Here is a 27,844-nt window from a genome sequence, read left to right on the forward strand (position 1 = left end):
AATAGAATCGAATGACCCTCATTAAAAACAATCATTGCCAACTGTTGGGAACAAAATTCCCGCCAGTTCCATTCTATCAAGCTAACGAGCAAGCGATGCCTCCTCACCAAGCAAAGAGAAGCCAAAATTAAGATCTCGCACACCGCTCGACTAACAAAGACGTATCTCTGTCCCCTTCCAACAGTTCCGTCCTAGTCTCTTACGATTTTCATGTGCAGTCGGATATTGCTGACCCTGTACGCCCATCACCCCAATCCCCAGTCCAAACTCCAACACTCTCCATCTATAGGTCCTCCCACCGCTCATTCGCAACCAATCAATTCAGAAGCACTGGCTGCCACAGCGCCTAATTTGCAGTCTCCAGTTTGTATTCTGCAGTTTGCAGAAACCGGATATTGTACATTATGTACGTAAGTAACAACGCACATGCAAATGCGGTCGCGGGACTATCGCTACCTTGGTTAGATGTAGGAGGCCGCAAGGCCTGTTGAGTCATGACGGGGTGGCTTTGGCAAATAAAGAGATCAAACAAATTTTGAGAGGGAGGGATCAAAGAAGCCTGCCGAAGATGTATCGTCCGCTATATTGGCAATAGTACCCAGGCTCGCGGCAGATGGCGGGCTTATACATGCCGAATGCATTGGCTGCGTCGAAGGGTTCGAGAAACGAGCTAGGTGCTCGATCGGGGAGTAATGGTTACCAGACAGTTGATCAAAATTAAGATGTGATTGGAGGGGTTGAGACTAGCTTTCATTTTGGGATGGACAGGAGCGGATGAATTTTGGGTGCTGGCTAGACATGGGTAGGGTACTTTCTTGGTTTGTTTGTGGCAGACACAGTCGTGATGGCGAGCGGCATTCGCTGGCCAACAACGTTAGTGAAAGCCATAGAAAGGCAATTTTTTTGGGTTAATAATGATTCTCGTATCAAATAGATTGATTATAAGATTGAAATCTACGGTCGCTCGTGATATGTGAGATATACAAGACTGATTCATCGACGATAGACGAATGAACTACACAGGCAAAGAGTCGTCGTAACGGAAGAGCGACCAAAGGCCTAGCCCGATCCAATCGTATGTGAGAGACAAGCCTACCAAATTCGTACATCGTACAAGACCAAGCATTATTGACCAGACGTGCTGAAAGCAAGAGGTCTGAGGTCAGACTGCTACAGTTCCATCTAACCTATAGACACTCATACCTCCCCCCCCTACGCATCCCCTTCCTCTCCCTAGTATGAGTCAGGGGTGGCGAGTACCCCGTGTTATGTATGAGTTGTGGACGATGGTATGCTCCGCCAGCCAAGCCAAGCCCAGCCCAGCCCAGCCCAGGCCAACACAATCATGATCACGATCACGATCCTTGAATCCAATCGAGAAACCTAAACCAGCTTTCCCCGCGACACGTCTCGGGATACGCAGTGAAGGCCGCGACCGTAGCAAGCCCCGTGCGGACCGCGGATACAGTTCCGGACGGGCTTAAGGTTACTCACACTGCAGTCTCGTCCAAAGGACTTTCTTCAGAACTCGTACTACTGCACTCTGTACTCTGTACGGAGTACTGCGTAGGGGGACAGAGCGCTTGTGCGATGACTGTGCGGCTGGCCGTGTCACATTCCGGAGGCGGAGATGATCTGGGCCCCCTCCCCCACGGGGGAGTCGAGCTGGTTTCCATGGTTCGGTCTTTGAATTTACCTCTTCAGAGTGCGGAGGGATCAAAGCTCCTTTATTTTTACATGCTACACAAGTCGAGCTCTAGAGCTTGTGCTTTGACCTTGAATAATTGCAAATAGTGGGGGACTATATAGAACAGAAGTATTCTTTGATATCCCCTCCTTTTGAAAGAGCAGTGCTCGATCGAGAACTGTGCAGCTGTGGCAAATGCACGTCCGGGCTTGTGGATGTGTGGCTGCGAGCTATCGGGTGGCGGTGACAACGAGGCGCCCGGGGAGATGTTGGAATCCTGCCAGTGGCCGTGTACACGGGAGCTGTCACGGCCCTACTGGGTACAGGTCTTGCAGAGGTGGGATAGCTAGGAGCTAGGAGCTACTATACAGTAGCTAGTGATTGCTTCGAAAGCACGGAGTATTCCTGCCTCTTGGAAGATAGTCCTCTAAGCTAGCGGGGACAATCATGGCGGAACGCGTCCTTGCTTATGCCGATTTGATTTCAGAGATCTTGCATATGAGGTGCAGATGCAGACGCAGGGAAGTCCCGGAAAGGTTGATAGGATCAAGCGGGCGGGAGGGACTAATGATCCGCCATATTTCAAGTGTATAATAGTGAGTTTGGAATTCGAGACTGTGATTTGCCTGTCCAATTCTATCCGAACCCCAAACCGTATGTGTTGTACTCTACCCATTCCATTCTTGTCAAATCATAGTCTACAGATCCAATGTTTGCAGCGCTATACACTATGCAAACAAGGACCCCTGGGCAAACAGCATCCAAAGTATGTGAGATGAAGAGAGAGACATCGCAGACAGGAGTCGAGGACTCCCTGATTCTCTCCTTTGTCGGACTCCTCCGGTCGCCGAAGAGATGAAAATTTCTCCTTGTCTCCCATGCCTGATCAAAACATCAAAACCCGACCTGCCTCATTCGGAGGCGTCCCTCAATCCCTCAGCCCCCTCATGTCTAACCGCCCACCTCCCGAGACCCCATAGAATTTCAAGTGTTGGACTCCGTAGTCAGGCAGTGACCAAGCAATTAATATAGACGGAATACTACGGAGTACAGTATGTTCCTGACTATCCGCACTAGCTGTCATAAGGTACCCAGCAAATTGGTAACAGGGAACAGCTAAGAGGTTAATGAAACACCGAGGCGCTGGGAAAAGGGGGGAGACCGAGGAGGCCACGATCACGACGTGCTGCTGATCGTTGGACCGATCGGCCGCGGCCCGTCCCCAGGAGCCGGACCAGAACAAGCTGATGGATCATGGATCAGTGGGCAAGGAACTATGTTGCATTTCCCAAAGGTACCGAGGAACATGTCAAATGGATATGAAGGATGACAGCCCGTGTTAATTTCCTGATTGGGTCTGAATCGTCACCTCTAATTGTCACCTCTGTCCAAAGGGCCAGGCCAGCCCCTCCGGTTATGTAGGTGTACTCCGTAAAACACTAGACTGGAGACAAGACAGAGCGTGTAAAAGGCACCCTTCCCCGTTTCCCCGGCGGGCTGCAAAGTACGAAATATAGAGTGTATCTGCACAGGGTGCATCTGATGTCTAATGTGACGGGTTTCCTGGACCCCGGGACTCGAGCATGTGCAGAGCCAGCAACAACATTAGAAATAACTCTGGATTTTGGTGATCCTCGATCATGAGAGTGACCTGTCGACCCGGTCTGATGGGAGTGTCTTTTTTAAGGGGAACCCGCGGCACTGGGACGACTCCACTTGGGGGCGCCGGGGAAGAGAAATGGGTGTGCCGCTGGCGGAAACGCTAAGCTGGGAATGATCTTGCGCATCTGCGCCTTATCGAGCAGCAAGTCTCCGGGAGATGTGTCGGAAGTGCCAAAATACCAGCGGTCGAAAGTACGAAGGGGAGGGGGAGAGGAAAGGAGGGATAGGGGGTTTGTATCTGATGTGTTTGGAATCACAGGAATAAAGCCACCATCCAAAAATGAAATAATAATTGACTAACTAGTGGTTACAGTAGTCTCCGTACTGTATAGAGTATGGAGTATGTACTTCTTCGTTGACTAGAGTCGAGGTGTTCTCTTTCAAAGGGACTCGGTCCAAACTCCGCGATCTAGACTCCCCCAGACGGGCAACTACGAAGCAGTCTGGCCAGTGGCCAGACCATCAAAACAAAGAATCAGAAGCCCTCATCGCTGGACGGGTAAATTGGGACGGCCAATGGAGGAAAGCACTTATGATTGGCGCAAAAACCTCGGTCGCAACTCTTCCACCTGTTCCGGTCTTTTCCAGTCTTCCACAATCCCTGACCCCTCCCCGTTCGACCTCGGGTAGTTCCAACTTCCAAAGAACCATTTGCCAGGCGGACCTCCGGCTATGATTTGCGGCTTTAGGAGAACCGCTAACCGCTGGGAAAAAAAAGGTAAAAATGTGAGAGGGTGTTTCTCCCGTTCTCCGGCGGTTTATTTCATTGTTCTTGCTTTTGCGTCACATTTTTGAGTTGTCGAGGGATAGTCGGTGGTTGATGGGTTTAGGGATTGGAAGGAGAGTCCAGTCCATGTTATGTATAACAAAGAAGGTGTCTTGGTTCTTTCATGCTGATCACGCCCCTGATGCTACTCGAGTATGGAAGAATGCGACCGTGATAGCTCGGTGTTATTGGGGCCGGGTGTTTGGCCGGTTCATCGCTCTTCCAGGATTGCCCTCCGCTGCTCCGTGTGGAGAAAGACGGGGAAGTGTCCGGAGCGGAAACCGTTGGCCATCATTTTGAGCTTTTTGGTCGTTTCTCCCAATCAGAATCCGTTGCGAAGGCCACAAGGTCGGATTTGACGGATTCTGACCGATTTTCCTCTCTAGAGACGGACCCGGGCGTTCTCGTTCTTCCCGTCACGGTGTCTACAGTACCATCATAGTCTATAGTTGACTATTCCGGCGCGGCAGTCGAGAATAGGAAGGTATAATTTACGGAGTCTTGGATACTGGATTCTGTGCTTTTCAGGCAATAATAATGATTTTAACCATTTGTTTCTAGCGGATAATGTGTCTGAACTAGCGTGCCTTGTGCCTCTCGAAAAGCCTTCCAGAGGGGGATCAGAAAAGACTCTCTCTTGGGCATCACAAGCAAATGAAAGCCCCCACGGGCTCTGAGCCAGGCTCCCGAGAACTGGATCCGAACCGGGGGTGTCGGGAGGAAATGGACCGCGGAAGAACTTGTTCAGATGGGCAGAGTCCGGAGATTCTCCATTTTGGAAGTTAGAGTTGGCTGAATGTTTGGAACCGGCGGGCGAGTGTTGAGATCCCTCGGCTTTTAGGTGTATTGCTCGTCCGGAGACCTGGGGAGTCATTATTATTAAAAAGATCGCGCCTCGTCTGTCCGTCGCGCGCGCCCGAGGTTCATTAATGGTGATCATCTATCACTCCTACTGACTCTTCCACATATCAACGCGCTACTGCAGATTTGCTGGAACTATTGATCGACACTCGACCATTGTCTTTGACTACATACTCCGTCCACACACTGTCATCCAAGAAACGGTGTTGACGTGTTTGCTTTGCCTATTTGACCGCCAACCGTCTTCTCCGTACTCCGTGACTATCGCATCCACCCCCGTATTGCAGTGTTTGGGCAGTACCTCGCGACCGACTTTTGCCCTATTCAAAACTACACAAACTGGAGTACTACTCCATCGTCCTGTCCTCCGTCCTGCAGCCCTTCCCGCAACGCGCTTCCGAAGCGGTGAATTCCGGGCAGCAACCCAATCCATTCGACCATTTACACCGCGGCTGGGGTACATTCCTCTCTGGTCCCTTTTCGCTGTGGGTTTCACCGCAAGAAAAATAAAACAATCTGATTTACCTTGCGGATCAGTTCCCCCGCTGCAGCTCATCCCGCCCTTTCGGGGAACCTCGATTCCACCCATCGATATCTCAGATATCTCAGATCGTTGGGGGGGGTTTGGCCGCAAGGGATGTACATTTTTTCCCTAGGGATCTCCAGCATTACTCGGAAACAGATCCTGGACCCATTTTGGATGGGTTTATTATGATTGTGGGAATTTCTGGGAGATTCCTCACCCGCCACTGACATCTGGTACTTTGTCGACTCTGCTCTCTCGACTGTCACCGAGGACACTTGAATCCTATCCGATCTTCTCCTCCGCGGACACCGCGCAACAAAAGGTTGAAACCGATACATCGAACCCCTTCTCTTTTTCTAAGGGCGGCTGTCAAATAAATCCCAGCCCTCTGGGATTTTGTTCTTATTTTTTATATTCTTTTTTTTTTTTTTTTTTTGTTGGTGGGCCAGTCCGATTTGTTGATCCGCTCACGTTGATTGACGGATCGTCCGCCTCACTGCACGGAACCCGCTTCCCGCCTGATTGTCGGGTCTTTTTGGGAGTTCCCCCCAAAAGAAAATAAAAATTAAAAAAAAGGAAAAAGGAAAAAGAAAAATACAGAAATTAATTATTTAATTTCTTTATTTTTCACCTTCCTCCTTTGGGTGTCTCAGTGGTCTCCGTCGGGAACTGCAAGGGTTGCGGCGGCAGTCTAGAAGCCATTTCCCCGGCTTTGATCTTGAGATGCCACACACCGTCTCTTGTCTCTTGATCGTCTGGACTCTCTGATAAACTCCCTCGACTCATCCACTTTCTTCCTTCTTACCTGTCACCGTCTCTTTCCAACCATCCACCTTCTTATACCTTCGCCTCTCTCTCTCCACAACATCCTCTCTCCAACATACTCTACAACACTCTCCAACACTCTCCAACACTCTCCAACACACTCTCCATACAACATCTCCTCGACATACTTCTCACCATCACCCATCACAATGATCCCTATTCAGTCGCGGATACGCGACATGGCGCTGGCCAAGTCCAGTGCCTTGGCTCCCGTGGCCAGCACTGATCCAGCACAAGTGAGCTTCTCCTGGAGTGGGAGCTCCTTCGAGTGCTCGCCTCTCTCCAACCCATCCGCTCCTCCGCCCACGCCAACCGACTCTTTACTCGACATCCACCCGCGCAAGTCTTCATTCTCCAGCGAGTATGGTATGGGCGCTGCGTGTGCCTTCCCCTCCTGGCCTAACCGACAGTCTCTATCAACGGGCGACTGTCACGACTCCTGCACCAACGCCTATCTCTCCGACGAAGACCTGCTGTGGATGCCCGAGAACGCCGGTGCCGAGCCCCCGAGCTAGATGAGGATGCTACCAAGACCCACGAGATGGTCTCTTCCTTAACCATGGAGCAACAGTTGGCACGCATGCGCGCCGTCGCCGAGGAAGAAGATCGCCTTCGCTTCCTGGCCAAGGTCGAGGCCCACGCCCGAGCAACCCAGGCCCTCCGACAGACCAAGCTGGCCATGCACGATCGCGACACGACCAGCTCCAAGCGCAAGAAGCGTCGAGTCGTCCCAACTCCCAAGCGACGCGCCCACTCGTCATCGGCCAAAGTATCGATTGCCGCGCACTAAGTGTGAACGCGCACCGATGTACTATTTCGGTGTGGCGCGGGCGCTCTCCGAGTTTACGACTTCGCTTCTTTGACTATTGCGCTTGCGCAATAGTCTCCTGTCTTCAAACATAATTTTTTTTCCTTTCCTTCGCTTCACCTGCCAAACAACCAGCAATCCCCATCACCCCCACCCCTCTGACCCCTCTGCGGAGCCTGGAGACAGGCCCCATCCCCATCGGGCTCCGAGTTGTTTATCGTCCACCCGTGATACTCCGCGGGCCCCTACCGAATCAGATGACGGGGTCCAGGCAGCTGCGAGATCCGTCAGCAGTGCCGATCGCATGGAGTGTGCGCCTCATTTCTGCAACAAGGCCAACGAGACAGTCCTCCAGGGAGTGCCCAGTGCCAGTGCCCAAAGCCAAATGTCAAGTCACGCCAGATCGGGCCTTATCGCAAGAGCCCGGGGATCTCCCCGCGCTTACCTAATTTCCCAACGCTGTCGGCGCTTCCAGAAATCCTCCTTCTCTGGGCCTCTTGACTTTCCTGTTCTTTCACCGCTGGTTGTCCTTGGCCCCTCCCTTTGACTCATACTTAATCCTTTTTTCGTCATCCCGTCGATTCCCTCCGACACGTTCTCGCATGTTGCAGCGCTTGATCTTGTTTTTCCCTTTGCTGATGATGATTTGCTTTTCCATTTCCCTGGTCGTCTGACTCTATTTGCATCCCCGAAATGGTCCTGGTGTTTATTTTACCATTTTCTAGCCTGCTTTTCCTCTTTTTGTTTCTCATACTTGATTCCCCTCCATGATTCTTTTCCTGTCTGCCCCGTTTGAGCGTTATCATGTCCCATTTCTAGCCTTAGATACCCAACTAGTTAGCTACTTCTTTGCCTGTCATGCATACCTGGATTTTTCTTATTTCCAATAATGTGTTCCAAGTCCTCTGTACTGTTCGTAGTTATTTTCGCTGTCCCCGATATCCCGCGCCTCAAATTTCGATTTTACCCGCTCCCGCGCACTGCGCTATCTGTGATTTTCCAAGCCCTGCGCACGCCACACCCCACCCTGTCACTTTTCACGTTTCCTGTCCAGAACACTCACCCTACACCGTTCGTCCCGCGACTCGCGATCCACGATCCGCGAGTGTCGGTGAGGTGGCCCCGCGTGAGGCACTTGGGGTACACCCGTTGGGCAGTGGTATCTTTTTTTTTGTCGATCGGGATTCTTGTTAGGTCGTCTAGCTCTAGCTCTAGTTCTAGATTTTGAAATCTAAACAATCTCGTCTCGAAATAATAATACCTTTTGTTAGTGTGGAAGATCTGTAGATGTAACTGTAGAATGTACTCCGTACTATCCTCCTTGACCGCGCATGTATGTCCATGGGAATCCCCGGACCGCGCCCGTATACAACACAGCACACATCCTTGTCCCGCGATAAAAATGGAACAAACCCTCGTACTACGTCCGTACCTATTTATCCTGGCAGCCTGACACACCTTGCACCTTCAGCCCTGTCTAGCCTGCCCCGTTTTGCCTTCCCTGCCCTGGTCACCTCGTGTAGATACTACGTGGGAGTCGCTTATCGGGGATGACGACTGGGTTTGAAGCCTCCTTCAGGTTTGGGGGCGTGGAGTCTGGAGTCTGGACGCCGGATGGGGAGGAGGGGCAGTGTGACTCGCGTCTGACGGACGGCCCTGCAGGATATGCAACGGTGAGATTTGGGGGTTTTGGTTGGGGAGATTGTGGGAGTGGGGGTTACAAGATACTGTAGTTACATTATTCGATTATACATTGTATACATTGGGGTACTAATGAAGGTTACTCTGTCTTTCGGTTTTGGATGGGACTTCACTGGACGGGTACAATAAGATGTTAAACATACGAGTATAGTAAGATGTCAAACAGAATCATCGCAGAATGTAACCAGATAAGAGTATACCACGATGCGAGGTCGAGAATTAGAGTGTTTGGATTTCTAATCCAGATACTTACTTCCAGGGTTGAGCAACGCTGTCAGTCTGACCTTCCCTCTACAGCCTATACGACGGCGGAAATTCTGACTTTCGCACTGACTGGGTGTCATTGCATTTGTCTCGCCGGGGACTACATCTACTTATAGGTCTCACTCGTATACTCATTTTTACTCGCAACGGCGACTCCGAGCAGAGCTGACAACCGTTTCGCCCCAACGCTGGATGTACCGAAATGTACCCGAAGAGTCGGTGAATTGGACAAAAGTCCCATCGATGTTTTGATATTGATAATGCTAATGATAATGCAGTTCAAGTATATGCACGAAAGGAAGTCCCGCGCATACCGATTAAAAAACGCCATGCAGAATAAGTACAGCGTCGTGTCAGATTCTTCACGATCCCATGGTTATAGTCATGGTCATGGTCGTTTATCTCAGGGTAAATGTGTAGCCCCGGTTAAATGTATTGCTCCTCTTCCACAGAATGCTGTAGTCAACCTACTTACTATACAAATCCTCCTCCTCCATACAGTAATCCAAATCTAAAACACAAGAAAAGGCCCATTATCCCCCTCATTCTCCCTGGCATAAGGAATCCACCCCCGACCCGATGATACCCCCTCGCGCCCCAAAACGCCTTCAAAAACCTCAACGCAGAAAAATTACACCAAATCCCCATCGCCGACAACAACTCCCTAAACCGCCCCTCTACAGCCCCCTGTCTCCCCGGATCCCCCCAGCACTCCGTCCCAGCAATGAAGAGCGGCACGAAAATGTCGTGCGAGAAGCTATGCACCGGGCCGGCGGTTAGGAAGTCTATTTCCGCTAGGAGAATGGGCATGGATGTTCCGATTTCGGCGGTAGCTTCGGGTATCGGGGCGAGGCATTGGTAGGCGTAGATCAAGCTAGCGTGGTAGACGGCCCGGACGATCGAGTCCATCCATTTCTGCGTGTTGGCGCCGTGCGTTGTGATTAGTCGGGTTGTATCGGCCGAGGCGCGGGTGTGTGCTAGATCGACCTTGGCTCGCCAGGAGGCCATGTCGATGGGTAGAGGTGGAGCTTGTGAGTGTGATTGGTCTGCTTTCCCTCCTTTTGCTAGTTCTTCTTGGGCTGTTTGGGAAAGGGTATATCTGCGTCTTTCTTCGGCGGTTATTTCGCGAAAGACCCCTGTAAACGTGTGGAAGTAGTCGTCTAATTGTATTGATCTGTGGTGCACGGTGTCTGCTATGAAGGGTTGTTCGATGGAGAAGGCGCCGATGTTGCGGAAGACTTCGATGTCGGCTACTTCGCGGATTATAAAGTCGATTGCGGCGTTGGGCCGCTCGTTGTGTCTGTTGCGCCAGGTGTAGCGCTCGATGAGAACGCGGCAGGCGTGCAGATGCAGGTTCCAGTCTGTTGAGTGGGGGATGAGCATCTCGCCGTAGCAGAGCACGAGTGTTGTGGCTAGGATTTCGATCAAGGTGGAGTCTCGAGAGAGATGGTCGGTTGTTGAATGGGCATTTGCTAGCTCGGTGTTGATTTTTTGGTTGAGTCGGTGGAGACTTGCATCGCGGAGACGATGGTTAATGCTTTGGGTTGTGGCTGTTGTAGACGGGATATCTGATGATGTGAATGATAGATGTGCTGCTGCAACGCTGAGGATGGAGAGACCGAGACATCCTGAACGCTGTGCTAGAGGGGCGATAACTTTGCGCCATGGATGGTCAGGCCGGTCAACCCATGTCAGCCGGGGTGCGACTTTGATGTTGAAGTGGGTGAAAAGATTGCGAGATAGAATAGTTGATGTGTAGCTGTCGACCAGAGATCTATCATTTGTGGGCGATGGCGTGCTCTCGACGGATCTTGGAGAGTTGATCTGGTCGATCCAGGGGACGTGATGTTCAATATCTCGCCCAGGAGAAACCCTTGATCGGGGAACAAGAGCAGAACTCCTAGATCTATCCGCGTCCTTGGGTTTGTCGCTAGACTGGGTCGCTGATGATTTCTCAGACGGTTTCTGTATCCTAGTGACACCGAGGCCCCATTTGAGCTGGATCGCATCGTACCCTGGGCATTGGAACTCGCGAATAGTGCATTTCTGGCATCGCGGAGTAGTCCGATCACATTTGATGCGGCGCTTTATGCATCTCCGGCAATCTAAGCAGGTCAGACAGGGTGTTGACCAAGGAATATCCATGATGAACCAACCTTTGGCAGCAGTCTGCCGATCTGGGGGCAAAGAGGATATTCGAACGTTCAGCATTTTGGTGTTCAACCCGGGGACCTAGAGCTATGGCTGGAACCGGATATGGCAAGACATGGCCTTATACTCGGATACACGATCAACGGGGGGATTGAGACACCTCAATCCCGAATCTGTTTCTGATTTGGATGGTCGGTGGTCGGTCTTTTTGTGTCTCGACGTGAAATTCTCCTTTTGCCGACCCCGCAAAAAGGAACTTGGGAAGTGTGGAGCACTCCGTAGCCAATGAGAGGGAGATGATAAGGCCCCAAGCTGAACTCTATTTCCTTCTCTTCTTCCATCATTTTACAAGTCTCTTCATGCTGGATGTGCTAAAAAAGAGCAGGAAGCTTAAAAAGCCTGTATGATACTACGGTGATGCAGTATCATGTAGTATGTCATGGCTTTAGCTAACTTCGTAGATACTCTCTCACAGCATCCGCCCATTTCTCCCCGTTCTTGTACGTGAACATCTCACGAACACTTCCATTCTCAAGCCCATCTATAGCACGAGCAAGATCTTCGCCACTGCCCTCAGCTTTGATATCCTGAACTGGGTAGAGATAAGTGTGAAAACCAAAGACAATGGCTCCGGAGCCTGGGAGACGGTGGAGAGTTTGGCGCTCACAGCGCAGGAATGTCTAGACAGATCTCAGGTCTTAGTCACAATACCGACACATAAAACAGAATATCGACATACCTTATTCAGATCCAGGTCTTCCAAGGATAGCTTCTTCAATTTTCCTTCGAATGCTGGCGCACTCTTATCGAAATTGGAGTAAAGCTCCTCGTCTACAGTAAGACCCCAATTGACACGTTTCACGTAGCGACCGGGTTCAAGCCGAGCAAAGAATCTGTCCATGCTTTTCTGCAATTTTTCCTTATACCCAGGCACCGGGCCATGAATATCCGCTAGCTTCTTGCCGACTTTGTCCTTCGGCTGGAATCCGGATGGGAAGCATGCAGCATACGCTTCCAGAACATAAAAATCTTCATTGCTGTCGCCTTGCTTCCGAGGTAGGAGAATGAAAAAATCTTCGTCGACGTTCTGCGCGATAGCTTTCAAGGCGACATGCAGAGGAGTTGAATCTGTCATGGTCATCGGCAGAGTTTGCCGTGTGACCAAGTTCTGTAGCATAGCGCCTGAGCTATGTTTGTCCTCGCAGGCCTTGAAGATGGACGGATAGCGCACGGGAAGATAAGTCTCAAACAAGTAATCGTATAGCTCTTGCACTGCAAGCCGAACCCTTCCGTCCGATTCATTCGTGATTCCCACGATATCATCAAAATGTTGTCGGAGAAGGGACTCTCGGAGACTTAGTCGCTCCGAATATGTCTGGTCGAACAACAACAGATCGTTGCGGTCTACTGTCTCAATTCCTGGAAGTCCGAGATGAAAAAATCAGCTATTTTCTGTTACGAGGCATCTGCACATGGAGACATACCCATTGTCAAATGATACTTTGGCTTGAACGGCCGAAAGACTGGCGGCTTAGTGAAGTTCAAGTTGAAGTCCTTGATAGGTTCAATTTTAGCAAAGGTCGGGGCGATGGCCTGACTAGATACTGGAGGCTTTGTGGAATGTCTATAAGCTTGGTATAGACACAACCCGAGGATAAATCCCGGTATTATCGAAGCCCAGAAGAGCAACGATACTGGTTGCACCCGAAAAACATCTGTTGACTGAATGATCAAGGGCCATCTTGACATGCTAACCAAGTCAAAGAGCTCGGTTTTCATCTCTCTTGGTTCGATTCTGGATCAACAGCAAACCCCTTGGCTGAGACAGGAGGCAGTAGGTCAATTTCAAAACCGATAGTTGTTGAAGATCACCGTTGAACATGAGGGGAGGAAATTCGTTGTGAAACTGAAGGTTAGAGATCCTTCATCCGATGTCGGGATTGTGGGGTAGCCAGTGAGCACCGTGAAGTTTCTCATCCATGATCGGGATAAGAACGTCAAGACAGAGTGGGAGATATGCCCAGGCGAACTCTTCTCTTAATTATCATTGGCAGTTCAAGCAAGAGGAGGAGTTATGCTCCACTTTCCATGTCATTCTCTCCCAAAAGTTACTTTGTTGGGTTTAGCCGACTTGCCGTATCCAATCACAACCAATGAATAAACAACCATTCAAGCATGGCCAACTAAACTACTAATACATCGTAGGCCTCAAGAAGAATTCAAGGCTTCGGCGACAATACAAAGAACTGACGGACATTAGTGAATATCTTGGAGGTATACTAGATAGCGTAAACTACCTAGCTTCGAAGAGGGGTTCTTTGCATACGTAAAGAGTCTTCTAACTGATAGTGGGAATTCGCAACTAGATCCTGCCACTTCTTAATGCTACCTGTTTAGCAGTTTTAGAAACACTCTATACAATGGTGAGCAGGTATTGCAACAACATCCGATGATCAAAAACGTAGCCTCTATACTTGTACTATATTTAACGAGAACCGATCAAACCTATCAGACCTCCAAAAGAACGTCTGAAGATCAAATAGAATAAACCAAACTTATAGGGCAAACCCGCCATCATCTAGCTTGTAAGTGACTAATGTGCGTCCCACCAGGCCACTAAGCTGTCCAGGGTAATGAGGGAGAAAGACGTCAAGATTGGTTCGTAACGAGTCAATCCCATGACACTAAAGGCATCTCCATCGTCAAATATTCATCATTTCACGTGAGATGCAAGGAAACTTGCAGTCTCCGGAATTTGCGCCATATGTCAAATGCGCCGCAGTAATGAACAAAGTTCCATCGCAGACCGAATCGCCCATCGCGCAATAGACCTTGGTTTGGTCCTTCGGGTACCCCGGGATCCTGCCTGCATCCTGGAGATTTCGAGTATACCCAAAATAACCACTGCCTTGACTTTATCTCTCACTTCTGATGACAAATTTTGAATTGCATTGTCAATGACAGCACTTCCCTGACCAGAAGGTTGTTAGCTACTAACTTATTGAAGATGATCGGTGTTGACGTACCTATACCCACCAGCGTCAATCTTCGCGTTGGGACATTTAGTGTTGCATTCGTTGAACACGTCCACGGCAGCTTGAATATCTTGCGGCGCTGTATTTTGAGGGAGGAAGTTCTCTCCCAAGCCCGCTGTGTAGGCACCGCCGATACCTTGACAGCCCACCTTTCCCCCGAGCTGGAGGGCTAGATCGTCGCAGACTTCAGGACCGACAACAGAATTCACACTCATTGTGATTTCTATTGGTGCACCCGCCATGGCCCACTAGCCCAAGTTCCGACTCCTCTCAATGCCCAACGCCGTCACGTGATATCTACATCGACATTACCGAGGAGTCCTTATTGAGGACTACAACTGCCTCACGAGAGTTAGCTGCTTGCCTCCGGAGGTAGCTTGACATTCCTCACGCAGTCAAGGCTTGATTTTGTCCCTCCCACCTTCTCTCTATATATAGATACCAGTACAATACAGACACTTTGCCTCCCTACAAGGGAGCGCGGACGGGGCATATCTGACGCTACGGTCTAAGACCGCAGCGACAGGTGACCCGTTACGGCCAAACTATACTCTTCTCGTTCCTTTTGACTGTGAGAGGTCACCAATAAAAATTTATATATTTAGCATGTGATGATATCCCTGGTTTGGCAGGGAACAATCTTTGTCATCCAAATATATCTGGAAATGGCAAGAACAGCAGAGGTTTGATTGAACGGACTACCCATGTTTGAATTTCCTTGATTAGGAGCAAGAGACTGACTAGGGTGAGGAATGATGGGCTTGATATGAGACGCGCTTCACCCTGTGGTTGCCACTTGCCATATCGACTTCCTTTCTTGAACAACCGAGAAGGAGAGGTTCGCAATGGCAGCCAGATTCTCGTGAAACTCGAAAGACTTTTCAAGTGCGACAGAAAGACACACTCCTCGTCGCCACCTCAACGGAACAACTATTTGGGAAATGAAAAGAAATAGACGGACTTCAGGATGGCCAAAGCGTAACACACGCTTGACTTCAAACCAGTGGAGCAACTTCTTTGTCATCCCCTATACCCGAGAGAACATCATTCAGTATCCTGGCGCTTGGGCTTGGTGGCGCAATTAGTCCTCCCGCAACAATCAATCTTATCACAGCACTCATCGCCGCTCTTCCAGATGCAGTTATTCACATCGTCAGGCTAAGGTTACAAGGCACTCCCAGAAGCTCGAACTCAATGCATGAGTCTTTTGCACGGGTATCGAAGCTGATTCCAGGACTGACATCTGGACAAGCCTGCGTAAGGCCATCGGTGAAGCCGGTAAGACAGTGCTTCCCGCAGGGCCACTTGGTGATGGAGAAGTTTCCGGCCTTGGCAAAGTCGGGCGTCTTGCCAATGTGTCCGCCGTTCTGCTTGTTGTCGAGCCACTGCCCGGCATCGGATGCGTCTGGTAGCGTGCCGTGGAGGTCTTTGATGTAGACCTCAGTGCTTGGGTTAACGGGCAGGTGAGGAGTGCATTTTTCGTCTCTGCAGAATTGGAGCTTGGCGGGTCTGATATACTTGCTCAGTCCAGTTTCGGAATATTGGTTAGCGCTGAATGTTAAATAATTATCCGATCGTCCTTTGAAGAAGTAGCATCTGCCTGTATATTATCAGTCGCTTTACTGTAAAGGCAGTATGAAAAGAGAAAAAGAGGGTCGAGAACTCCAACATACCAGTCGACAACCCAGAGTCACACTTTGCAGGCTTGCAGGTGCCATCTACAGCCTCTTCCTGCCCATTAGGGCACTGGCATTTTCCATCGATAATCAGCTTCCCATTAGGTGATATATAGATGTTATGGTGGCAACCTAGTAAGCTACGACAAATACCGCTCTAGATAGAAGGAAGCTACTGTGACTACAAAAGGCTGTGCTTACTAGCATATTTAGAGCATGATTATCACACTTGTGCCTCAATCTAGGATCTCAACTTCGGTGAAGGGTCAGGGTACTGCCATTTTCGAAGTCAGATTCCCCTTCGTCCACTCAGAAAATCATTCTCCAACCCTATCCTAAGAAGCGCTAGTTTATTCAGATTAGCTACAGATCGTGGCTTGTAAATAATATAGTAACTGTTCGTAATCATTTGGGATACAGTACAGTACCTCCCCCACCTGTCTTTATGCCCGTGGTATTCGAAACATAATTATGGGTGACTGTACAGTGTAATTTATAAGCCGCGATCCGTGGCAACAGTGACCTGAATATAGACTAGCGCATGTTACCATTGGATAATTACTTTCTGAGGGGAGGCGGGAGTATTTGATTTCGAAAGGCAGTATGGCATATCCTCAGCTATTTCAAAATACCATGCTTAAGCGGAGAAGGGAGATGGGTGATAGGTGTCATTTCCAACCTATCAAGACGGATTTCACTCTGATATCATGAATGTTCCATTCTTGGGCGAGGTCAATGGCGGTGTCGCCTTTCCAATCTCGGGTACCAATTACTATTCTTCCTTGTTCATAAAGCTATGCGACTAACTGAGCCCATTCGCACATTCCTGACTTTCTCCAATCGAAAGCAATTGCCTCCACGGCTAGGTGGCCGAGACAGTCTCGATCGGCCCTATCATAATTCTTCTAGCAGCCCTTTTCCAGCAGAAACTGAGTAACTAGAGCGTCGCATTTTAGTAAAGGCCAGATAGAGGGGAGTTCTTCCACTTTGATCAACAACGCAACTAAGCTCAGGGATCTCATTCTTAAGGTTTTTGACTATCTCCAAGCTGTTATACACTATAGCCAAATGAAGAATGTTCTAATTTTTTAACTCTTGCCTTCCAAGCATCAACGGTAAAATATCTAGCCTCCTCTTCAGAACTGCATAATTAAAGGCATCTTTGACGTATATGTTGTTAAACATAAGAGGCGGAATGAAATCCAACTTAGCTTCGCTTCCGGCGAGGAGCTTTATGAAATCTTCTGCGGGTGCATCTTTACCCAAAAGACCGAGAATTTTACAAGTCAACTCAGGTTTTTTTTGAGGTCCCATAGTCTTGCGTGTTGGGGTTCGGCGAGATTGTTGTACTCGAGCGTTGCCGTACGTCTTTTTATTGTTAGGCTGCGTCCTAAGACGAGTTTGTTGGCGAGTTTGTACCATTAAAAATTTGCGCCAACGGCAAAAGTGATGTTTAGGCAGAGTGGTTTGGAGGGTGAGTTCATGAAATTTTGAACTTGTAAGGGAATTGAATAGGCTGTTTAAATATCTCGAGAAAAGGTGGAGACACATACGCCAGTAGGCTAAAAACCATCCTATTTCAAAGATCAATGTAGTACAGTTCTCTAGCCAACAAGTCACAGGCTTTCACCTAACCAGAAGAAGCTAACTTCTACGCTCAAGCCCTTCCTGCAGTTTATCTACTCCTTCGGCTCCCAGGAACCTGTGCGCACATGGAAATTTGCAAACAATACAGCTGCCCTTCGTAATGCTTGGAACATGAAACCTACCTTACCTATCTTTTTTGCCCGTGGACCTAAGTAAGATATTTTGAACACTAATGAATTGTGACAGTATATTATTTACAAGCGACGATATGCAGCTGATCCGAATATAGAAAAGTGGGTTTGAGAATAGGGTTGGAGAATTATTTTCTAAGTGGGCGAAGGGGAATCTGATTTCGAACACGGCAGTAAATGATTGACACATAGATACATACATACATACATACTGGAAATGGACGATTATATTTCCACTTGCCTCCGTTTCCTTTTTCTAAACTTAGCTATGATATCTTGCCCTGCGTCTCAGAGAATGGCCATAGGCCACGATAGGCCTAGAACAGACTTTTAGGTCGTCTAATAAATGGTACACGGTCAATATAAATTCATGGATTTATTTGCTTATGACAGACTGCGCACCATTATGGTGACTGCATCATAGATTACAGACCTCTAGTCTAGGTATGGATTTGTGCTTTGGTGCAATATACAGTAGTAGACCAATTTCGACAGGGTTTCAAGATAAATTCTACACAGACGCACACGCAAACATATACACACCCCAACACTGTATGGCAGATCCCACAGTGAATATTTACAGCCTACTTCACTCTGGCCCTGCTATAGTATGTCCCCTTTCTTTCTTCTTTCATTTTCTAACTGGATTTCCATCCTTTTAAATTCCTTCTCCAGCTTCCAATTTTCTTGCTTTAGGGCCTCAATCTGGCTCATCAAGTCCTCAATATGCTTATAACACCTATGTTTGTGATCTTCGTAAGACCTCAGTTTGAGTTCTCTTTGATAGCTTTCGTTTTGCACTGCGGCAAATTCTTCATGGATTTTTGATACGATCCCATTAATGTTTCCGGAGTGAATGTAATAACCTAAAGCATGTCAATAATTAGCTATCATGATCAAAATCTCTATTCGCCCTGGACACTGACAGGAAGTATACGGTAGGATAGATTAATTAATATGATTTCGGTTCCGGGTTGTTCTTTGTGGAGGCATCGCGAATACGATTCTTGGTTGTCGATTGAGGAAAACGTCAATCCGTAGTTTGGATGAAAATTGAGCAAGGTGCGGATGTGTTGGTTATTTAAGAATTTGGTGAGATAAGGAGATTTGTCGTAGACTTAGTATACGTACTATAGAAGATCTGATAGCTAGTGGATTTGACTAATCAATGTCTGAGAACATCAGAAGGCAAGGCTGACGATCCCAGGAGCAGATATTTTTTTGGATAATGGTGGTGAAACTAGCTATAAAATCACATTCATTCGAGGGTCAATTAGAGTGCTGTCAATGGTGAATTGAAAACCTAAACGTTCAAATCATATCTTAACTAAATCTAGAAGAAGGCGCTAACGTTATTTAGTTTCTGCTACAGCATTATTTATATCAGGCTTCTTTCTGAAATATGCGGGATATTACATAGTTATTAAGCTATAGAACAATAAGGAAGATTGTATAGTGATGTCGTTAGTATCGGAGCAGGTTTATTAGGTATTAGTATAGCGTACTAGCTTTAACGAAAATTGAAATTTACCGACTATATTATCTATGACCGAGCGGCTAAGCTAGGAGGAGCATGGGCAGCTAACAAATGTAATATTTTCCCGTTATTATCCTTTCCTTCTTGATTTTCCTTCGCCTCACGACCTATTACCTTCTTTTTTATGAATACCTACTAAGATCCGCTAGATCCTGGATGTGGTATCGATATCCCTAGAGTACTATACTCGCTCTTATAGTTTCCGAATCCGAAGTTCTCTAAACTCTTTCTACCTTAAAAAGAGATACTAGCTTATATACACCGTCTCGCTCTCGTATATAGTATTTATTAGCGTACCCGGCTTCGAATTGAGTAGAGAGGCGCTAAGTGGATAGAAATTTCTAGTACCTGGCTTGTGCAGCTCTATAATTTGGATATATAGCGATAGTTTCCGCACGAAACCAAGGTGCTAGTATCGGCTGTTGGAGGCTATATAAACCCAAAGTTCCTAGATATCCCCGGACTTAAGGACTTTACTAGCTCTGTCGTTCACACCGCTAGATAGGACAAAGAATACGACCTTCGAGGATTAAATATAGCTGTAATAGGCAACGGATATTTATTTTCAACGATATACTAGGTGACCGGGGTAGAAGACGCTAACTTACTCTAGGCTCTAGATCCTAGGTAGTCCCTGCTATACTTGATAACGTACAAACCTTAACTTATTTTATTCGAGCACGTATACACCATTATTCCTATTCTATTTTCAATACCGGGGACTAACTTTGCCGGCCTTTTGGCGTTTAATAGATACCGCAATACTATATACCTATAATACTAGGAAATTATCGTTTTAGGGAGAGGGTCTAAAGGGTCTTAGTATACGTCCCTTTTTTGCTGGTTCTCTTGCGGTGGATCACGTTTTGGATATTTAAGACAGCACTCGGTTAGTTTTACAACGACAATCACGGCAAAAGGAGTAGAAAGAAAAGTCTCTACAAAAGCCGAAAATATATTACTAACAATGCTCCCGGTAATTTCTGGTATAATAATAAAATTTCCCTTAATTATACTAATATTCTCGCAAGAGCGATATTGGAATTTTCTTATACCGAAATATGAATTCGCTTGCAGAGTAAGTAAAGATTTTCAGAAAGATTGAACGTATTCTAATTATTTCAGTAGAGAAGAAGCCTCGATGACTAGTACATTCGCTCCCTTTATAACCCTAAAATACGCATCGTTAACTATCGGATCCGTCGTGTTAAACCAAATGTAATCCTGACCTTATCGGAAGAGTACAAAATAGACCTTATCGTGAGTTGACAATTTGAGAAAGACTAAGGGCATACTAATAGAAGAGCGAGCACTTAGATATTAGCAACTAGCTTTTAATTTACATAATAGAAAGCGAATTCGGTGATTAGTCGGCGGGGAAAGTCATTATAGCAACACTAGAATAATACAGGAGGAGTTAGGGCATATAAGACCGTGGCGGTGAACGAATTTCCTAATATATTCTATCTATTAGGCCCTAATTCAGGGAGTGGTTATATATCCGTGCTCTTTTCGATAGAGTAGTAAGTCTAATCTAGTTGTGCTAGATAAGTATTACTAAAGCTAACAGGATTGTAGCGCAATCAATCTGGTTATTAAAGTCGCTCGACCCGTTATTCAGAAACAGGCAGTTACTGTTGAGCCTCGCAAAGAAGCGGAGGTTAGTTAGTGCGACTCTATATAGTCTACTCTACGTAGGACAGTTTTGACTCAAAGCTGCTCCAATATACGTCTTTATCCGATCGTATCGGTAAACAGAATAGATTTTGCTGACCTTTGCTCCAGCAATATGCAAACCCAAGAAGTGGATAGAATTTCTTTTCTTATCCCCACAGCTCGCTCTAGTTTTGGGTAGATACATACTTTCCTGAGCTAAAGGACTAGGCATACAAATAGATACCGCTCTGACATATCGTGGGGGCCCTAAACTTTGACGCAATTTCAAAAATAGCGAGAAAGGCAAGCTCCGTTCTACTGTCAAGTCATTCACTTATTGATGCTTATATGGATACCAGATCGCGTTCATCTCTTCTTGCGTTGGCTTGCTCTTTGCTTTCCTGCTCCATCCATCTACTTGGCACGCTTCGCAGGGTTCATTGTATATTGCGCCGTGCTCCTCTTTGTCTGCCATTCTGCCACCCTCTGTACCCTTATTGTGCATTTAACTTTTGCATACCTCCATGCTTTCATTCAATTTCTTCTGCTGTAAATTTTATGTCCTCTAAGCCCACTAGGCGCCTATTAGAATTCGTGTATCTCAGTGTGTTTCATCGCTGTGTCTGTCTCATGCCTACTTGTCTTCAAATTTATAAGCCCCAACGCCCTGCCCGCTATATATGGTGTTTCCCTTAGAAAGATTTTTTCTTTTTCAATTTCTCTCTTTCTATTACAGACTTGCTCCTCCTATGGCTTGTTTAGGTGCGTGGCTTACCGTTTCCCGCATGCCGACAGCTTAGGCAGTTGCTCCTCTATAACCAGCGCGATACCTACTGCCAGAATTGCAGCCACTGCTCAACCCTTCCTATCAGAAATGTTGCCAACTGATCCGAGGAAGTCGATATCTTGGTATAAGGAATAGCCCTAAACGCTTCGAAGAGAGTGGTGTGCACCTCTCTATGCAAGATCGTGCCAGGTTGTTTTCTTCCTCATTTTTGATCTGTAACCTTTCCTCTTACCTAGTGGTGACGCGCTGGATTGATGTGCTCAGCATGAGTGTACCTAGAATGTGATATTATAGTCCTACAAAGCCCATTTCCGAAGGGCTAAACCCAAGTTCTCTGCAAAGGAACCGGCTAATATTTCATCTGTTAGAATAAGCCGTCTGTAATGAAGGATTTTACTTGGGCTGAGAAGTGCATGATTGCAAGTTGTCACGCCCGAGTCAATTGTTAAATTGTGTCTAGGAAGTCGGTGATCTTCTGTTAGCCGTTACACATTGCGCGGTCAGTTCTTTGTTATTTCACAGGATCAGGTTCCGCTGCTTCTGATTGTGCCCAGCCCAGAATCTAGATGGGTAGCCTGTCTAGCTCGTGACTGACTACCAAAGTACTTGGATCTAGGTCTATTTATTGTTATACAGTAGTTTTCGAACTCAGTTTGACCTCACACTCTTTAGACTTGATTCCCGGAAAAAAAATCCCCATATATGCTAGTTCTAATTGATTATTATTTTAAGCACTTTTATCTAGACCGCCTTCTATGATAGTCCATGTATTTTGCAATACTTCTTCAGTACCATAGGTGGTGTATTTTACTTGAAATTAGCAGACACAGTCCAGACACATAGTCCAGACACATAGTCCAGACACATAGTCCAGACACATAGTCCCTCGTCTCCCTCGCTTCCAGAATTATTAAGGCAATAATTATCCTTCCCACTTTCTAATTGTAGATGGAGGAGAATTTGTGATATAGACGTCACGCTCTCGCGGAAGATCCTGTGTGGATAAACACTATGGGCTTGTCCTCATGCCCAAAGCCGCGAGTTTGGGCTGTGTCCCACTCCAACATGGTGAATGGACAGGGCCGAGATTGTTCCAGCTCATAGAAACTCGGATGAAAGTCCACGGTCAAAAATGCGAATTTTCTACTGCGCATAGTACACTGATTCTGATCACCGAGGCTTTACATTGACTGGTCAATAATAACCCGTTGCTACAGTACGCTAGTAATGGCGCTAATCGTGGGTGGACGAGGGAATACGATACCCCTAGTCAAGTTTTTTTTGTGCTTTTTCAAGGAGCCCCCGCCGAGCCCCGCATGTCAGCCTCGCCAGCGCCAACGAGTTTCACAATGGCCCTGGCTGCTTGGGCTCTTTTCTCACTTCCTCACATTAACAGTGAGATGATTTGGCTATTCTTCAATCGATCTCGGGTTTTCAGGAACTCACTTCAGACTCAAAATTTATTCATTTCTGCACGATTCATTATTAATAATGGGCTCCGGTCTAAAGGCAGCCAGTGAGTAGACGGGATCTATCGTCTTTATCAGTGAAATCTAGTCTGACTGATACGCTGTTTTACCCAGATTTGTCGTTGTCAAGTCCTGATGAGGTGAAATGGCAGGTCGCATTCTGGGCTGTTATCCCGCTGGCTCTGGGGACAATGACGCAGCCGGTCGGACGAGTCTTCAATATGCCACCCAAATACCGGTTCTGGCTTCGGTCTTCACCAATTCTCTGCGTGGGCGATATACTTTATTTTTTGATCCGGGTGATGACTGCCTACTTTCGGGTCCCGGAGCGATCCTGGCGACATCTCAAGGAAGAACTTGCTTACCGCTATCGAGATGAGGACTGGTCCAAGGCACCCAAGGAGGTTGAGAAGGCCGCTCTCGGTCGCTGGATCCTGATACTTCTAGGGAGTATCCCATGTCAGACAATAAAACTCATGGCAATGCGTGGCATTCCCTTGACACAAACTCTGGCCATGATGTACTTTCTTTCCCTGGTGTTTGGAGAGGGTTTGAATACCACAGCGGAGGCAATATATCGAAATTATCATGCCATGCATGCTGCTCGGTCACCCCCATATATACACCACCCGGAGTTTGAGTTTGTAAAGCAGTCGTGTCACTATGTGCAAGCAGCGATCATTTGGTTCGTGCCGATTAGGATACTGCTGTTTATTTTACTCTCTATCTCTGGAGAAGAAGACGTGTGGCAGTATCGGGACAAATGGGACCTCATTGATAAGTTGTCCATTTCCTATATTATGGGACTCACCCTAGTGATGGTCCCCATCGGATCAGGAAGGCCCTTCTGGAAGGGGTTGAGGGTTAGACTATCTTACCCGACAATCTTCGACGCCTACAGGTTAATGCTTGGCGTACATATATTCGTGGGAGGAGTATCCAATGGACATATATTCGTGGGCAGGGTTTTTGCAGATCACCCGATTAGTGTGATATTGCTCGCGAGCTTTTTATTCATTCTCATTATAGTGGCTTTGGTCGTTTCACTCACGCTACTTCTTGATGTGGTTTTAAGGCTTCTACTAGTTCTGCTCAGATGGCTGAGTGAGACCAAGTTTGGACGCCTCTTCGGTATTCCGAAGGACAGTGAGGAGCAAAGGTACCTGATACTTTTTGTTTTCAACTTTACTCTGACTGGGTTTGGCTATGCCTACATTTTTGATAGTATGGGCACGGTCAATCCACCTTGGGTAGGAATTTTTGGTTAGAAGCTGGACTGAATTATAGTTTATTTTATGAGACGCATATTTTGCTTGATAACCTCCCTGGGTATGAGTAAGTATGGTTATCATCCTATCACTCGCTAGACTATTGCCAGAACACTATCGATATAATAAGGGTGATGAGCTGTCCCAAAGCAGCTGCATGAAGCCTGAACGTTTTCTCTATACGTGCCAGAACACGAATCGGCGCTTCTCATCTCGTGAACTATAGCATCGTAATATACGGCGACAAATAACAGGCCCACTACAATACATTTCCATGCGCTTGTTACGAGCCAAAAGCACAGTTCAGAGACCATATTTGCATTCCAACGAAGGTAACAAGACTGAAGAAAGAGGGAAGGAGAGATATATCTGGTGGGTAAGTTGTTGATAAAACCAATCATCCTAATCCAGCCCTGTTTACTCCCATTACCAGTCTTGACATCAAAACATGCAAACTCATCATCCACTGTTCCAATCCTACCGTCCTGGATCGTTCCATTCGTAACAATGCCAACCGATAATTTTATAATCAAGAAGACAATATTTACCGGCTACCGTGGCTTCGACTACTTGCCTAGTCCACCAGGAAGGCAGACAACACCCTAGTAGGTCGTGGGATCGCCTTGCGTGTTTCAGATTAGTCACGTGATGTAATAGCCTGCATACGCAATATGCGTTAGTTAACTAACCATTAAATACTGCTGAAACCTCAGCAGCCGGTGCAATCTGATCCTCTGCCTCCGCAATTTCGTCCGTATAGAGGAGAGAGGCTTTAACTCGGGATCGAATCAACTCCGCTTCGCTTATTTGCTGTACCTCCCGTAACTGCCGGTTGTCTACAGTCAGTAACTGCCTGCAACACTTCTTATTCCTTACGTTCTGGGATTAGTATTGTCATTTCGACCACTTTTCTGCCTAACTAATAGAGCGGTGACGCCAAACAGGATTAGCGTATTTCGGATTCATTTTCCGAGAATCAAGTCGCAAGAGGGAGAGGTCAAACTGAATTCGAAAACTACTGTACTTACAATAAATCCTGGCTACGTTGGAATATCGCATGCGATACTATCGTCGTTATCGGAAACTGGTTATCAAGGAACCGACAGCAATTATTTAATATGAACAGTTCATCCCAGCGGAATTGTAGGAAAATATTATATGCCCGAGCAGCTTGATTTTCAGGAAGGTAAGGGATTTAGGAAGCACACGACGACTTTGAGAATTATCTCCAACTAGCACTAAATGGAAGCCTTGATTGCATGTAATCAGGGTTTGAAGTAGTATCGCCGAATTTGTCGAAATAGAAGGCAATAACGTTCGACATTGCATCCAATCTATTTCTTGGAGCAAATTGCCAGATGTAAGCATTCAAACGTCTTTAGTGCCAGTAAAGTATGGTCGACTGGGCTGGGCTACTCATCAAGTCTTGCTCTGGGTAGGAGAGATATTTTATTTGCGTCAATCCGTATCGATGGCACACAAACTTTTGCCTTGAACTTGATTGAATCAGAGGAACCAAAAAGGAGAACCAAAAAGGAGATTATTCCAATATGAGTCCAAAGATCTGTCTCTGACAGCCCTTTGGATTTACGGCCTAAATGCGCGTCGGAAGTTCTCCCAAGAATGATTGCGTTCAACCAAAATACCGTAGAACATGAGCATGTGACGGATGTTGTTCTACTAAATCGGCCTTCCGTACTATAGAGTTCCTTAGTTGGCTAATGATTTGGATTATACCGGAAATTTACTATGTGGCAAGGCAATTTTCGACATGGCCGACTAATCTCGCTGATTTGGTTATAATTGCAGGCCGGTAAACTGTAACAGGCCCTAGTACATATCCGGTCAATTGTCCAATTATATCGATTCTCTGGATAATTTCACGTTAAGCAAATTCAATTTCATCGGATAAAAATGCGGAGACCTTGTTAATGAATGGCCGGCAATTCTAGGTTAGGATAGTTAAGTGGCTAGTAGATCAAGTGATTATTTCAGGTATCCTGGTATTGCGAGATAAATCGTTACGCCTTTACCGGGTGCAAGTTGCTTTGCCTTCTTTTATAAACTACTGTATATGCCTATCGTTTTTTAATGGCCGTGATATATCGATTAGACACGTGGACATGACAATTAAGTATATTGTTTATTCCCTGATCGCCTCTCTCCTGCTCCGCCTAGGGATAGAGAGGGGAGTGAGACTAGTATTGATAGAGACTATATTAGTTTTTGGTTGCACAAAAGTGCCGGAGCTATCGCCCACAACCTACCTCGTTTTAGTTCTTATATTTCTTCTTTTTGCCTTCTGCTAGACCCAAAATGAGTATCTCCAGTCACTACAGGACGCATATATGCGAGACCCTCGCCCTCAATCCAAAATATTGCTGAGGAATAGCGGTTTTAACTTGCCCGTCGTAGGGCAGAGAAATTATTCGCACGATTACTTACGCAAAAATGCCCCTCTTCTATAGAACAATAGCAACCATCAACTTGATAAGATTAGGTATAGTCGAGTTATAACGTTTGCGTGCAACCTTCGTCACTTACGTTAGTCCGGTTTTAAGGATAATTACTACTATTCCTATCTTTACGTAGGATATCCTGTTAGCCTTAGTGTATATTACAGTCCTTTAATCACGGTTGAGCCACGTATACGCCCTGGGTCCTTACGACCCTTTAAAAGATCGTGGTTCAGTATTAGGCCTGAGGATTATGCTTTTAATAGTAGCCCTAGCTTATTAATACGGTAGAAATTAGATCAATTTCTCGAATCACAGGTAAGTTCTAAGCGATCAACTACAGAAGTCGAAACTAATACATAATAGAGGGAGAACCCTATCGAGTAGCCCTATACTTACCTTTTAACGCCTCCGAGTGTTACTTAGCAGCTAAACAATCTACTTTCGTTCTAGTATCTTTACGATAATAAAAAAGAGCTTAGTGTAATGATCGTACAGCTTCAAACGTCGTATAGTAAGCGCAGGTTATGGCTTACCCGAAATTGCTAAGAAAGCGGTGCGAAACCTAGCCCCTATTCCTTTAAAGGAAAGTTCGATAAAGACCTTCAAATCTCACTATTCACTCTAAATAAGGCTAATTATATAATAGAGTCTTCGGACCTATACCGTACCCTATTATATAGCCTCAAAATCCTGGTTACCCTGAAAGAGGGAGATAAAACTATTATATATAGTATGGTAAGTATAACCAGCCTACTGCTCGATGCCGAAACTGCTAGTCTTGGCGTTTCCGTAGCGTTCCTAGCGAGATAGTGGTAGGTTCCTATATACGCTGTAGTAGTGTTTCGAATTCTTTCTAAGGCCGCAAAGATATATTTAATATATAGTCTTAGAGAACTGAATATTCAGAAAAGGCCAGAACCTACCACGA

The 27,844-nt window shown here is 46.7% G+C and overlaps 6 protein-coding genes across 6 annotated transcripts; 2 read left to right on the forward strand and 4 right to left on the reverse strand.

Annotated features, from left to right (window-relative positions):
- Positions 1-6,476: 6,476 nt before the first annotated feature.
- Positions 6,477-7,117, forward strand: N7458_012411 (uncharacterized protein; the record flags this gene model as incomplete). Its single annotated transcript, XM_056915793.1, has 2 exons — positions 6,477-6,693; positions 6,738-7,117. The coding sequence occupies 2 exons, from the start codon at positions 6,477-6,479 to the stop codon at positions 7,115-7,117; spliced, it is 597 nt and encodes a 198-aa protein (XP_056760547.1).
- Positions 7,118-9,574: 2,457 nt separating this feature from the next.
- On the reverse strand, positions 9,575-11,311 carry N7458_012412 (Zn(II)2Cys6 transcription factor; the record flags this gene model as incomplete). Its single annotated transcript, XM_056915794.1, has 1 exon — positions 9,575-11,311. One exon carries the CDS (start codon positions 11,309-11,311, stop codon positions 9,575-9,577), a length of 1,737 nt encoding a protein of 578 aa, XP_056760548.1.
- Positions 11,312-11,700: 389 nt separating this feature from the next.
- Positions 11,701-12,739, reverse strand: N7458_012413 (heme-dependent oxidative N-demethylase family protein; the record flags this gene model as incomplete). The annotated part of the gene is made up of 3 exons (XM_056915795.1): positions 11,701-11,931; positions 11,991-12,670; positions 12,736-12,739. 3 exons carry the CDS (start codon positions 12,737-12,739, stop codon positions 11,701-11,703), a joined length of 915 nt encoding a protein of 304 aa, XP_056760549.1.
- A 1,427-nt stretch (positions 12,740-14,166) lies between these two features.
- Positions 14,167-14,501, reverse strand: N7458_012414 (uncharacterized protein; the record flags this gene model as incomplete). The annotated part of the gene is made up of 2 exons (XM_056915796.1): positions 14,167-14,179; positions 14,278-14,501. The coding sequence occupies 2 exons, from the start codon at positions 14,499-14,501 to the stop codon at positions 14,167-14,169; spliced, it is 237 nt and encodes a 78-aa protein (XP_056760550.1).
- Positions 14,502-15,431: 930 nt separating this feature from the next.
- N7458_012415 (uncharacterized protein) lies at positions 15,432-16,169 on the reverse strand (the record flags this gene model as incomplete). Its single annotated transcript, XM_056915797.1, has 3 exons — positions 15,432-15,886; positions 15,960-16,119; positions 16,164-16,169. 3 exons carry the CDS (start codon positions 16,167-16,169, stop codon positions 15,432-15,434), a joined length of 621 nt encoding a protein of 206 aa, XP_056760551.1.
- A 7,042-nt stretch (positions 16,170-23,211) lies between these two features.
- On the forward strand, positions 23,212-24,457 carry N7458_012416 (uncharacterized protein; the record flags this gene model as incomplete). The annotated part of the gene is made up of 3 exons (XM_056915798.1): positions 23,212-23,236; positions 23,304-24,090; positions 24,286-24,457. 3 exons carry the CDS (start codon positions 23,212-23,214, stop codon positions 24,455-24,457), a joined length of 984 nt encoding a protein of 327 aa, XP_056760552.1.
- Positions 24,458-27,844: the final 3,387 nt, after the last annotated feature.

This window comes from Penicillium daleae (genome assembly GCF_028827525.1).
Source record: "Penicillium daleae strain IBT 16125 chromosome Unknown utg000009l_segment0_segment0, whole genome shotgun sequence".
Classification (NCBI taxonomy): domain Eukaryota; kingdom Fungi; phylum Ascomycota; class Eurotiomycetes; order Eurotiales; family Aspergillaceae; genus Penicillium; species Penicillium daleae.